Source organism: Lolium rigidum, chromosome 1 (genome assembly GCF_022539505.1).
Source record: "Lolium rigidum isolate FL_2022 chromosome 1, APGP_CSIRO_Lrig_0.1, whole genome shotgun sequence".
In the NCBI taxonomy this organism is placed as follows: domain Eukaryota; kingdom Viridiplantae; phylum Streptophyta; class Magnoliopsida; order Poales; family Poaceae; genus Lolium; species Lolium rigidum.
The window spans coordinates 323,821,570-323,834,699 of NC_061508.1; the positions used below are offsets into that span (position 1 = coordinate 323,821,570).

At 41.8% G+C, this 13,130-nt stretch overlaps 2 protein-coding genes across 2 annotated transcripts; both read right to left on the bottom strand.

Moving 5' to 3' along the window:
• Nucleotides 1-295: 295 nt before the first annotated feature.
• LOC124698845 (protein ENHANCED DISEASE RESISTANCE 2-like) lies at nt 296-10,056 on the bottom strand. The gene is made up of 21 exons (XM_047231260.1): nt 9,713-10,056; nt 9,562-9,615; nt 9,192-9,257; nt 8,821-8,927; nt 7,989-8,062; nt 7,781-7,897; nt 7,669-7,709; nt 7,489-7,589; nt 7,295-7,390; nt 6,870-6,934; nt 6,689-6,760; nt 6,427-6,582; nt 4,620-4,846; nt 4,507-4,546; nt 4,274-4,428; nt 4,058-4,159; nt 3,492-3,536; nt 1,562-1,702; nt 1,306-1,401; nt 904-1,005; nt 296-821 (listed from the first exon to the last, which is right to left on the bottom strand). The coding sequence occupies exons 1-21, from the start codon at nt 9,941-9,943 to the stop codon at nt 723-725; spliced, it is 2,187 nt and encodes a 728-aa protein (XP_047087216.1). The 5' UTR covers nt 9,944-10,056; the 3' UTR covers nt 296-722.
• A 1,142-nt stretch (nt 10,057-11,198) lies between these two features.
• Nucleotides 11,199-11,891, bottom strand: LOC124662524 (oryzain alpha chain-like). Its single transcript, XM_047200354.1, has 2 exons — nt 11,689-11,891; nt 11,199-11,511 (listed from the first exon to the last, which is right to left on the bottom strand). The coding sequence occupies exons 1-2, from the start codon at nt 11,889-11,891 to the stop codon at nt 11,199-11,201; spliced, it is 516 nt and encodes a 171-aa protein (XP_047056310.1).
• Nucleotides 11,892-13,130: the final 1,239 nt, after the last annotated feature.

The window sequence follows — 13,130 nt, forward strand, 5'->3', positions numbered from 1 at the left end:
AAATCTCTGTTGCAACCCCACTTACATTTCATACGCACAGATCACAATGCAATTGAACAGTGTAAAACTTGACTGCGCACTAACTTAGTTGAACTAGCAAAACACTTGAATAATGCCCACAAGTTCTCAAAAAAGGGGTAAGCTACACCCACAGAAATAGACACACAAAATAATGCAAAAGAGTAAATACAATAAAGTGTACATTTTATATACTACTAATAATTACAGCATGGTAAAGGGTATAATCACAACAAGAAAAAAAGATACTGATCTCTGTGGCTCACAAAACACCAGGTGAGCATCCCGCAAATCAGTGACATCTTATATTGTAGTCTCAAGTATCATTACATGAATAACGGTTTGTGTGGTTTTCAACTTTGAACTTGCAACTATCATCCCAGCCCATTTCCTACAAGTTCCATACGAAGCAAAACATAGCTGTTTATTCACCTGGGCCTGGGTCTTAAGTATCCTAGTCCTAATTTCGACATCTTTTTTTCTTTGCCAACATTAATCTAACAACTACGAGATCGTCATCACATCACAGAAACATGAGGTGCAATACATAATTACATACAAGATAAAATTAGCAGTATCTTCATGTACGTTCGGTGTGTTGTTTGGCATGGCGCGAGCTGGTCTCTGCCTGTATGTATGTATCCTACTGTCCTGTCAAGACTGAAATAGAGTAGATGGATGCTAACATTGCGAGCAGCACTTGGTTAATCCTCAAGAACAGGAACAACTGCAGATGATAACTCTATGTGCGACATCCGAACTGCACCAATCAGTCGTTCCGGGAGATCCTCATATGCGTTGCCCTGCCAAGAATAGTCGGTTTAGCAATGATTACATCCTGTGTCAACCAAGTGATTGAGCATTTCTTAGATGGCAAATCTGTACCTGGACAAGAAAAGCCATGTCGACAACTAGAGTTGTGATGACGCCACAGACGAGCCCCAAGACACCATTTGCCACTGTAGACGAACCAATGTCCACATCTATCTGCACAGATCAATCAAAATATTGTACCATAAGACGTAGTGGCGGAGCTAGAGCAAAACTAATCGGAGTGCACAACTCCAGGCAAACCTAGAATTATAAACAAATTTAATCTACACGGGTGCACATATCACACACTGGTAACTTCAAGTAGCTCCACCCCTGGTAAGACATTTATTTAGCCAGACCATGTTCTAGTTTATTTGCCCATTCTTTCAAGAAATACAGGACAAAACCATATCCTCATTTTTATTCTAAGAAAGGAACCCCGAGGAGGAAATATAAGATGTACTGAAATCTTACTTCCAAGTAATTTGCACCACGGATATAGGTGATGTCAACTGCTTTGCCTAACAGACATGGTGTGCTGCCAACGCTTTGTCGGACAATCCATGAACCCTGAAATGCAAACTGCAGAGTTAGACACAGACTATAACCTACCACACCAGCAAGTAATAAGGAGACATCTTACCCCTTCCCTCTGTTCTACTAAATATAGCATTTATTAATTATATATTGCATCAACCTCATAGAGCATTGAGGATGGCCAGACACATACCTTTGGTACAGATGGGATCAACTTGAACCTACTATTGCGGAATTCATCATCGCCATCAACAAAGCGTTGCAACAAGGAGTTCGGTATCAGTTTCTTTGTAACAAAGTAGAAAACCATACTATAGTTTGTTGTGCCAGGAACCTGCAATAGCAGACTTAATCAGCAAAAAACTATGTATGAAATAAAACAGTATGGAGTATTGTCTATTGTTACAGGCTCACAGTAAAGGCAAACAATGATGGTACAAGACATCAGTGAAGTGCCAGTGTTATGTGGGTCAGCCCATCAAACATGGATTTTCTATCCCTTAATTAGAGTCCTAGTTGATTAAGCAACTTCGTTATGAAAGAATCCAATCAGTTTAGATATCGAATTAGAGTTTGAATAGATTTACCTTCTTGTTGATCAAGTCTTGTCTACTATATAAAGGGATCAACCCCTCTCAATAAAGCAGAGAAGAATATTGTCATTTACTTTTATCTACTTTTCAGTAATTACAGCCAGGTGAAAATGCAGTAGTGTCACTCTCTTTAAACTCCATGGACTAATCCGTAAATTTTGAGAAACTTGAGGGCTCTCTAAAAAGTTGTAGGGCTGACTAACCCCACAAATTACACGTACTTTTGTGTTTTGTCACTGCAAGATATGCTGATTCACTGCAACCATGGCTAGCAGATTTTACAGCTCTTCAGCTCTGGGATTCGCCACTCAGAAGTAGAATTCGTCAAGGGTATACATCTCCGATTCACATGTGAGAGAATTATTTTCATCATCCGGAAAATGGGGCACCAAAGCATCTAGTAAAGGTCAGATGAAACAAAAACAACCCACATGGTTTATTACCCATGCTAGTCCCCATAGAAGGGAAAAGGTAAAGAGATAGGCCCGATCCACCCATCAATAACCCTTCAAGGGGGTTGAACTATAAGGTAACAACATAGCCTTCACTCCCCCCAACATCAGCACCACAGCCACATGTTGGCTCATGGTTTCTCGATGCAAATAAAGTCTTCTGATCGGTTCCATCCTCTACAAGTTTATGTCAGTCATTTGACTGTAGGATTGTTCTCCCTCCGTCGTGCCCTCCGTCCCGATGGAAGTGGCACAAAATTTGAAAATATTTTTCCTGCAAAAGCATAGCACAGGGTGACAGGACAGCCCTCTCTGATGCTCTGCTTTTCCAGTTCTACCCCTAGCATGTGTGGTGAGAATTGATTCTGTGGCTCTGCATGCAAGGAAAGGCAGTAAAATACGGAGCCGTTATTGTCTTACAGCAGCGTGCATGCAGACTGATTGGTTCCTATAAAAACCCTCCAGACATGCTGAGAGAGAGAATAGAGAGAAATTTCGCAGAGGGTGGAGAGCCACTGGGATTGAACGGGCAGGGCATGTGAAGCAAGTGCTGCTACATTGTCTGATCAATAGTATTTAGCTCCAGTTTTATGCCCCAGCTTGCTTTACTTGGTATTGGCAAAAATATTTGTGTGCCACCTGCAGTGGGACGGAGGGAGTAATCGATAGGAAATTTTATAATGAAAAGTAGGAAACATTCTAAAGTCCAACTGCTTGGAAAGATTCTTATGTTGTTTCGTATGGTGTACTCAAACAAACTGGTGGAAACTCAAGCGGTAATCGATCCTATATAAGATTCAAGATGGTTCGATTTTGCAATCTATGTTTTTTTCTTATTCCCGCATATTCAAAACCATGCGAATTAGAGGCCCTAATAAGAAATAGCCATACATACCTCTATTATACTACATACTACATCAACCTAATCCTTCCGAAAGCATTGAAGTAGGCATATAAAGTGGAAATGATGCAATAAACATAATCATTGGTTCCCTCAATACAGGAATCTGAAACAGGCTCGCGAGCATGGGGACAGCTATACTGAAAAGGGAGTGGGAAATTTTATAGGAATGCTTACTTGTAGATTTATTGCCAATGAAAAAAGACCCTTCTCAGCGGCAACCTAAAACAGAAGCAAAAGGTTATAAAGAAGAAAAGGATCAACTAGAAGGTGACCGGTTACGGACTTCACCTCATCTATCATTTTTCAAGGTTAGACAACATAAGAAATCTACAAAAATGAAGCAGTCTGCAACAGAAAATATTGAGGATATAGATACAAAATATACATTTGCACAATAAAACATGACATTGTTATTGTAATGAATGGCTCTTGGGAGTTTATTTTCTTCTTTGTTATTACACAGCAGGCAGAGCCGTTATCTTCGTTAAGAGAGTTTTCCACTGACTATCAAAGATGAAAATTAACTCTTGGTACTAACAAAATGACTACCATCTACAACCCTGACACACAATATGCAGAATACAAATCCATGAAAGGCTGCAATGTTTAGTTCTTCACGTGCTAATCAATATACTGTTCCGGTAATAATCACATCAAAAATTCAGTTTCACAAGCATATGGTTATTTATTTTCTTTATCGTGGACTAATCAATAATATCAAGACTCGTATTTGAACTCACTTGAACAGCGCATCCTTTTCTTCTAGAAACATGATCCATTCGTTTCACGTCTTTAAACCAGTCAACAGCAACAAGCTCCATAAGAGGTTTTCCAGCAGGAACCTACAAATAAGTAGTAAATATTCATTACAATCATAATCTAGAAACAGCCAAAATTATTTTAGAACACTAGTAGCAAGATGATGAGTGTGGTCTACTGCTGGGGAGGATCAGAACCTTGCTTTTATCATATATAAAGTTCTTGCTCCGCACTCTGAAGTTATTTCCATCAGATATTCTCCAGCAATCACGACTGTTATCACGGTCATCCCGGCGTAAATTTCCAGAAAATACAGAAAAATCAATCTCATCTGAACCCTCCTCATCCAACCCTGCAATTGAAGATATTTTATATGGAAACCAGCCCTGTTGTATAGTAAAACCTCAAGGAAGATGGAATTACAACATACCTGGCAGTTTACCATCTTCATCCAGCCCACGAGTTGATGGCTGCATAGAAAAATGAAGGGTGTTAAAAATGCAAGGAGAGGGGAACTGGAAAATGTATCAGCATGTCATCAACCTCTTGCTCAGATTCAGGTAACTGAAAATCTTCATCATCATCTTCATCAGATTCCTCCTCAAGCTTGGTGGAATGTCTACTTTGATCCACTGGAAGGCTGGTTTGCACAGTATTATCTTGCGCTTTTGTGCCTTTCTTAGAAGAAACTGATAGGGCCATATTATCCATTACAGGAATTCTAGGGAGTATTTGACTTTCATCACTTTGTGAAAACCATTCCCTGAGCCCTGGCAGCAGTAAAAATGAGGCAAAACGTAAGTGGTGAAGCATAGATCAGCTACCCAGAATATCATAATTCATGTTGGACATCCACAAATGTGTAGAAACAAAGGAAAGGGGTAGCCAAAGTAACAGCAGTGACAGTAAAATATGTACCAAAAGTCTCTTCAAATAGACATATAGTACCGAGTTACATCTTGAAAATGATATGCTAGATGATTCCAGGGTTAAGACATCAATTTCAAGTTAATCAAACAGTAGAAAACATGGAAGATGCCTTTATGTCATGCACAAGTTTCTTATTACAAATATCTAGCAAGAAAAAATATTATTCTTAAGTCTTAATCCTCAAGAAGTCAAGATAAAAAAGGGCCTTAGTTGTCAGATGTAGCCAGTGAATGTTAGTCTACCACATGATGCAGAATGAGAAGCCTATGAAAGCTGTAGGAATTCTACAGTGATGACCTGATGAGACCAAAGGTGGAAATATAGACTTGGAAATATTTATAGCAAGTAGATTCTCAAATTGAACGATGAACTAGCCAAGGTAAGAGGACCCCAAAGCATAACTCAAAACGAGAAGACACTGCTGGTGCGAGTAAGACAACATAATTTTCGCAAACATCGCCACTTCATTCAACCAGGACAGAAGAGATTTAGTCGACACCTTACAATCACTTAAGTAGCAGGTAGTATAAACTGAATATAGCCATCCATACAAGGGGTACTATGGGGTAGCAGCATGGACCAGGGTATGTGTGCTCTTGGTAAGTTATCTGATTTGTAAGTTTCAAAAGGTAATCTGAAATAAATTGTGGATGTAAATTATCTGATGACTTGTGAAGCTGCAAAATTTCATCCAACAATACGTCCACTTTCATGCTCTACACAATAAACGAAACAAGCACATTTGTGTCAAATCCTAACAGCACAAACATGTGTCCCATCACTAATATTTGTGCCAAATCTGACATGTCTAACCTAAAGATGAATCAACCGCCACCACCAACTGCATCTTTATAGGAGTAAAGATATGTTCAATAGGAACTGAATATTTGGTCGTGTTATGGAGTAAACTAAAATGTGTCATGTGTGAAACATCATTATCATGCATGAAGACATCATAGAAATCTAACTTCAATCTAGCACAGGATGACGAAAGTTGTACCCTAAAACATAGCATGCAATATTTGGCTGTGGCATGAAATTTAATAATGCTTCTACAACTGTTCTACTATATAAAATGCCTTTCTTGTGCAAAGATATGCTTAAAATGAAGATGTGCGTGCACAATATGAAGCGGTTAGTGCAAGGAGGCATGCATAGTGCCGTTTAAAAAGGATCTAAATTCAAGTGTTCTTGATAATGCATAAGTCAATTAAAATTTAAAAGGAATTACCCAAATGTCTGGACACCAGTAGCAGCCTAAGATACCGTTCTAATCAAAATCACTCGCTCAGAATATTTACTCAAAATGCTAAACTATGCTGCCGTACTGCATTACTTCTTACAAATTATGGCACAAAAATTTATAAGGATATCTTGTAAATGTTGTTCGAAAGTTTATTCCAAAACAAAAGAACTGTACCAGCAACACTGTTCAACATATGAAGGAGGCAATGCTGCTGAAATGAAGGTAAGTAGCCAACCCCCCACCCCTTCAAATCAATCTGCATAAGATGTTGTACTTGTGTTCGGACTCTCCCATTACGGGATTTTAGTGGAGAAATATTGAATCCACCACCTAACATAAATTAAAAAGAAAACATTACACATAGGAAATCTAGAACCTACAGTAAATCAACATACAAGCAAATGATTTATTGAATTCATCAGAGCCAGTTCGTTACTCTCAATGTGTGCCCTCACAAATCCTGGTTGTGGACCACAGTTTGGGTGCTCTCTGGATTGAAACAACACAACTGCAGATGAAAATTATAAGATGCAGCCATTAATAGGACTCGCGAAAATGGGTTACCATATGTCTAGTGCAACACATGATGATATGGGTAAAACCACAAGAATACAAACCATAACTTCCATCATCATTACGCCGCCAATATCGTACATAACAAAGATCGCGAGGCCAAACAAACCTGTTAAGAAGTTCATAAAAGACGTGACTTCAGTAATTAAATAAATGGCTGAAATTTATCAAACTGAGATATATGGTTTAATGATGAAACATAACAGTAACCCTAAATCTTAAAGACACAATATCAGAAAATGTGAAGTTGTATTAGCCCTAGTTTCCCAAACTACATTCAATTAACTTAAACAAAAAATCATCATAGTTAGCCTAGATACAATTACAAGTGTCAGCTGCACGACAAAGTAGGTGTCTGTTAAGGATAAAAGATAATGACATCAGCATTTGTAGATCAAAAAAGAATTTCTTGTGACTTCATCTTTCAAGTGGTTCACACTCCTTGTGCATAACAAGAGGTACAACATACCCTGAAAACCAATCCAATTGTAGCCTATGGTATAGTATTGCGGTGTGGCCGTCGACCTCCTCCACTAGACTACCATACTGGAAGCTGCAGTCCCACCTTAAATAACAAAGAGAAAAACAGCAAGTCATCTTTCTGTAAGGAGAAGGGGAATACACAATTGATGAGTTTATTTGTCAAAACAACAGAAAATATACTCAAAGCGGGTGGTGTCCATGCTCATCACAAGCTGAAATATAGCCTCACACGAGGCCTCAACCACTCCAACAGCCTTCATTGCTCTGCTACAGCTTCTTGCCTATGAAAGGAACACAAGCACACATGGTTGAGGCCAAAATATTCCAACTACCAGTTCATGCCCACAATAAACAACTTACAAGGTAATCAACATCCTGGAGCTCCTCAAAAATGCGGAGACCTGAAGCAAAATTCAAATTTGACATCCCACCAAACAAGCAACCAAGTTACAAAGAAAGATCATGATCATACCATTCTGGCATCTGACAAGGCGCCAGTGTCCTCTAGAGAAAACTTGGGCAGGGCTTCCCTGATCAGATATTCCCGTATCGTTTCCACGAGTCCAATCGTGCAATGATTCCGGAGGACCTACAAATGGCAAGAATATAACAATCATTTAAGCACTGGAACAAAAAGCATATATGGAGGGGACAATCAACAAGCAGACCATGTCACTGACCATTCCCAATTGTTGTTCTCCGCATCAATGCTCGGTGATTGTCCTCCTCCTCTTCTTCCTCTTCATGACTATACCTGACAAAAGAAATTAAGGAAACTGTCATTTCATAACAAATAATATTCCACCACGTTATGATTGAACAAATGTAAACAAAGCTACACAGCAGAAGCATCACCAGATATAAATGAGGTGTGCACAAACTTGAAGTGTTCAGATGTTTTTTAGAATGGACCGACAAAGGGTTTATAATGAATTTTCTAAAAGAAACATATTACTAAAGCATTTTAAAACATTTCCAAGTCCTGCTTCCCTTCTTTCTTCAGCGTTGATCAGATCCTTAGGTTAATAATGTCATAAACTACTGAAATAACTACTAGAAGAGATAAGAGATATAACAGCCCGTATGACCACGTAAAAAGTTGACAAGGTTAGATCACACAATAGTATTTCACAACAGGATATCATGCAAATATACCATGAAAGTGCAGAATCAAATTCCTTGAACACTAACAACAAACATTAACAAAGAAGAGAACGATCGAAGTGAATCATGTGCTAACTAGAATACTAGTTGTCAACTGAGAGGAAGACAGGTGACACAGCCATTGCATTTACTAGTTGGTAACAAGAAAAGGCGGGTAAGTGTGCATAAGAATTATCTATCAGGAGAAAGCTCGTTATAGTATAACAACAGAAACTAAGAACACATAGAGTTACAGCAGAAAAAAAAAACTAGTATAAAGGAAAAAAATATTGACAAAGTGTACAACATGCAGAGTACAAATAGAGGGCATAACAGGCAAAAGTTTAAACACGGTAATCTGCTACTTACTGACTGTCACGGTCAGAGGAAGAAGATTTCCTTCCACTTTCTACATTAGCCTTTTGATGCACTGAGTTAAAGGTTGCATTACCATCAGGCAGCACTACACCTTGTTGCTGCATCAGTTTAGGTAAGAAGAATCAAATTAGGTGCATTTGGGCACATGCAACGAAATAGATAATTCGAAGGTGCGGAGGAAAAATCAGGTAAACAAAATAGCCTTTGTCATAGCCTCCTGATTAATTTCATAAACACTGATGTGGGCACCAATAATGTGTATGCCTGCATGTTCTTATTTGGGGTGCCTTAAGCAACAAAGAATCTCTGAGCAATTGGCAGAAGCACATATATGCGAGGTTCGGGATTTGCAAATGCTAAACCTGATCGATGACCGCCTCGATTTTCTCCTTCCAAATCAGAGCCTCCTGGATATTGAATGCCGCCATCTGGTGTATAAGTCACAGAAAGGTAACGTCAACTACTTGTAGGATTATTGAGGATTCACATGTGGAAAACTCAGCAGATATGCATCAATGCATGGCAGTTGTTCTTTTTCTCTCGCTGATAAAATAAGTTCCTCTGGACAGATAAATCATACAGCAGTGGCAACTAAAGCAGCAGTAGTCTATCGGCATTTCCAGACCAACAACAGCAGCAGTAGGTCAATGGTATCTTAAACGGCAGCGCGGTAAGAAAGCAAGCTGATTATCATGGTCAAGCGACCGATGAGAGGAGCAAGGAATGGTTTACCGTGATGCGGTGGTGCTTCTCCCTCTTGTTGTAGACACTCAAGACATAGAGCATCTGCGGTGAGCGAAGAAAATAACTGGAGTCAAGGTCGCGCCGAGAGGAAGGAGGTGCAAGTAGTAACAGAAGAAGAGGAGGAGATTGGCGTGCGTACATGGCCGTGGTGCATCTTGAGGCCCCTGTCCTCGACCCTGCAGTTGCCGTCGATGTGGAGCGACTTGATGGGGAGCTTGGGCGCCTTGTGCTGCGGCTTGCGCTTGAAGTAGGACAGCAGCCGGGTCTCCAGCACGAAGTAGCGCATGTGGATGAAGGAGCGCCCGATCTTGCGGCGGCCGTGCCGGACCATCCACCCCTCGTAGACCACTGTCGACGAGGACGACGACATCTTGGAGACGAGGGCGGGGAGAAGGGCTTGGGGGACGTCAAGCGGGAGAGGAGAGGGACGGCTGGCTGGGACGGGGAGTTCTTGGGGCCGCGCGCGGGCGCCGGCCGGGGTCGTCCAGATCCGGAGATCCGCCGGCGAAGCGGACGAGGCCGCGCGGCGGGGTTGACGCCGGCGCGCGGCACGGAGACGGGGAGGAGGGAGGGTGGAGGGAGGGAGAGCGTGGTCAAGTCCAAGACGGGAAAGGCCGGAGCTTGGGCGGCGCCGGGAGGTAGGGGGCGGCGACCGGCGGCAGCGGGAATCTGTTTGACAATTTGCCCTCCCCTGCCACTGTGATTGACTACCGACTCTTTTTCTTTTTTTTTTTTTTTGAGAGAGAGAGACTAGTGTGACCCGATTTAATTTTGGTTTTGTCCCCAATTTTGACTTTTGATAATTTGCCCCTTCTGAATTTTCTAAATCCTTTGACATTATCTCACTATTTGAGGCAACATTTCAAAAAAAAAAAAATCTTCCTAGGTGAAGAAATTTGTGTCGCTTGTGTATGTAAATAAAGAAGCAAGAAAAAGATCTGGCGGGGCCAGCAGCTAGGGATTACCTTCAGGGTGCCGGGCGCGACTGACAACCTCAAACACTGGTGGATTTCGGAGAGGGAGAGGTTTAGGAAGAAGGAGAAGAGCTGGTTTGATGTTCTTGTATATATGTACATGCATTGATCAAAGATAATTAATTCTATAATGCAATTGCTTTTGTCACCATAAATCGTGATCTATATTGGAGGAGATTTTAAATACTGGATTGAACAAAAAATCGAGCTCTGCCCAAAATTTGGAATTACCTCAATCAAATTGCATCATGGCAACTAACTTGGCTATATATTCATGGGTGTTTCCGTAACTGGTTTGGAATTATCTCAATCAAATTGCATCATGGTAACTAACTTGGCTATATATCCATGGCCAGTTCTATATATCTCTAATACTTCCTTCGTTTCATGAAATATGTTTTAACTTTGTTTAAATATATGAATATACCTAGAGTTGTAGACACATAATACTTCGTAGATACATCCAAATTTAATCAAACTTGAGACAATCATTATGGAAGGAGTATATCTAAAACTTAGACATGCACACGAACGGAAAGACGGCATGCAGAATGGAACGCGTTTGGTATGCATGAAACTGTGGACGCACATAAAAGATACACACAAAGTACTCTGTTTTTATTTGAGGATGGTTTATTTTACAACTACTTCCTAAGCACGTAACTCCTCGACGACTTTGATCTCCTCATGGGTGAGGTCGGCGAGATTGCTGATGCCAACAATGCTATCATGGACCCCAAAAGTGTAGCCGACGTTGTGCCGGTCGACCTCGCGTAGGGCGTCCTTGAACGTTGCGTAGCGGTGCTCCTCATCGGCAATGGAGCTGTAGCTCTTGCCGTTCCTAGCCTTCCACTCCACGAAGATCCGCTGCGCCTCCTCCTCGCTCCTCTCCCTGTCCCAGGACCAGGCAGGGTAGCCGGCGTTGTGCCAATGGAGATCGATGCGTTGGAGGTAGTGACAGAACCTGTCGTACATGAACCCTTCGTCGAATTCGTCTCCGCCGCTGATTCCCTGCTCCGCGCTCCAGTCCGTGAAGATCCGTCGCATCTCCTCCTCGCTCCTCTTGTTCGTCCAGGCCCAACCAGGCAGGGCGGGGTAGTCGTCGTTCTGTTGGTCGAAGCGGCGGAGGCGGCGCTTGAACAAGGCGTAACGACGCTCCTCCTCAGCGGCGGAGGTGTCGGTCTTGCGGTAACTCCTCGACCACTCCGTGAAGATCCGCCGCATCTCCTCCTCGCTCCTCTCCCTGTACGGCGTCCCGCTGCTGTCCGATGTGGTCGTAGCCGCCGCCGCCGCCGCAGCCAGCGACACCAGCAGCAGCAGCGCTGCCGCCACCATGAACCTCATCGACGCTAGCTATATCGAAAATTGAGATGGTGAGTACTATATATAGATGAGGTATGTGCAAGGAAGAAAGCTAGCTCGATCTCGCGCTGTCGAAACACTCACGGCAATTATTAATCGGTAGACAGCCGCGCTCGATCAATCTATTTTTTTGGACTATCGATGTGGTCGGTGTCGTATTTAAAGGCCTGGAGAAGGGACGTACGTAAAAGAGACCGAGACGTACACGAATCGCATGCACATCAAATACGTAGGTAGTACGGGTGGTACTCCAGCTATCTAGTTTGGACAAGGAGGGTCGATTAGCTCGGATTTGAAGTTCCCTTCTTTCTAAACGTATTCGACTATGTTACTGAACGGAACTAATAATTACACCCAAAACTATCATATGCAAATTAAAAATATTAAGGTTTTTTTTGCAAAACTACAACGCCACATGTCTATTTTTGATTGATTGAGGACCAAAACTTCACATATGATACAAGTTCTAGGACTACGGTACCACACTTTGCAAGATGTAGAACTAAACTATCATATGGTGCACAAGTTGTTAGACTAGTATTGTAATTAGCTCTTTCAAGATTATTATCCAACTAGGTAGTGCACGGGACTTATACGACAGCGACGATGTGTCTAGAGCTTTGCGCAGCTAGCACCACACACGGCAAGCAACCGCAGGCTAGCGTGTGCACTTGTACATTTGCCAGGTGTGGATCCAGTTAAGAAAATTAACTATCAAAGCATTAGTTTTTTCCACCAATCTTTCAGGCCCATAGTGCGGCATGGAAAGCTCAAAACACAAGACAACTAAAATTATTCCATCAATGGCCTCAGCTCATAAGGCATTTTTCACATTAAGAGCATCTCCACTGACTGTCCATAAATAGTCGTCACGGCGTTGGCGCTGCCGTATGGGGCATCGGCGGAACATCCTCTATTTGAGGATGTTGTTCCCACACCAGCGTCTCCCATACTGCAGCTCCAATAAAAAATTAAATTTGAAATGACATTAAAAATTGAAATTAATATGAAATTCATACGAAATTTATACAAAAGTTACTTGAATTTAAATCTAAATAAACTTTAAACTTAACCCTAATCTACTGGCCGTCGGTTGGGGCGCGCGACAGGCCTGCCTCGTTGTCGTCCTTCCCCTTTACCGCCTAAGTCCGTGCCCACCTCTCGGCCCTTCCTTCGCGCATCTGGCGGTGGAGCATGGCGGCCGACATCGCAGGAGCTTGC

Bases quoted from the DNA above. Each gene is read 5' to 3' on its own strand.
- LOC124698845 (XM_047231260.1), bottom strand. From the start codon at position 9,943: ATGTCGTCGTCCTCGTCGACAGTGGTCTACGAGGGGTGGATGGTCCGG. The intron at 9,616-9,712 runs GTACGCACGCCA...CGCTCACCGCAG, and splicing joins TCAAGATGCACCACGGCCAT to ATGCTCTATGTCTTGAGTGT. The intron at 1,402-1,561 runs GTATGTGTCTGG...TTTGCATTTCAG, and splicing joins TGATCCCATCTGTACCAAAG to GGTTCATGGATTGTCCGACA.
- LOC124662524 (XM_047200354.1), bottom strand. From the start codon at position 11,891: ATGAGGTTCATGGTGGCGGCAGCGCTGCTGCTGCTGGTGTCGCTGGCT. The intron at 11,512-11,688 runs GTTCAAGCGCCG...CATGTACGACAG, and splicing joins GAGGAGCGTCGTTACGCCTT to GTTCTGTCACTACCTCCAAC.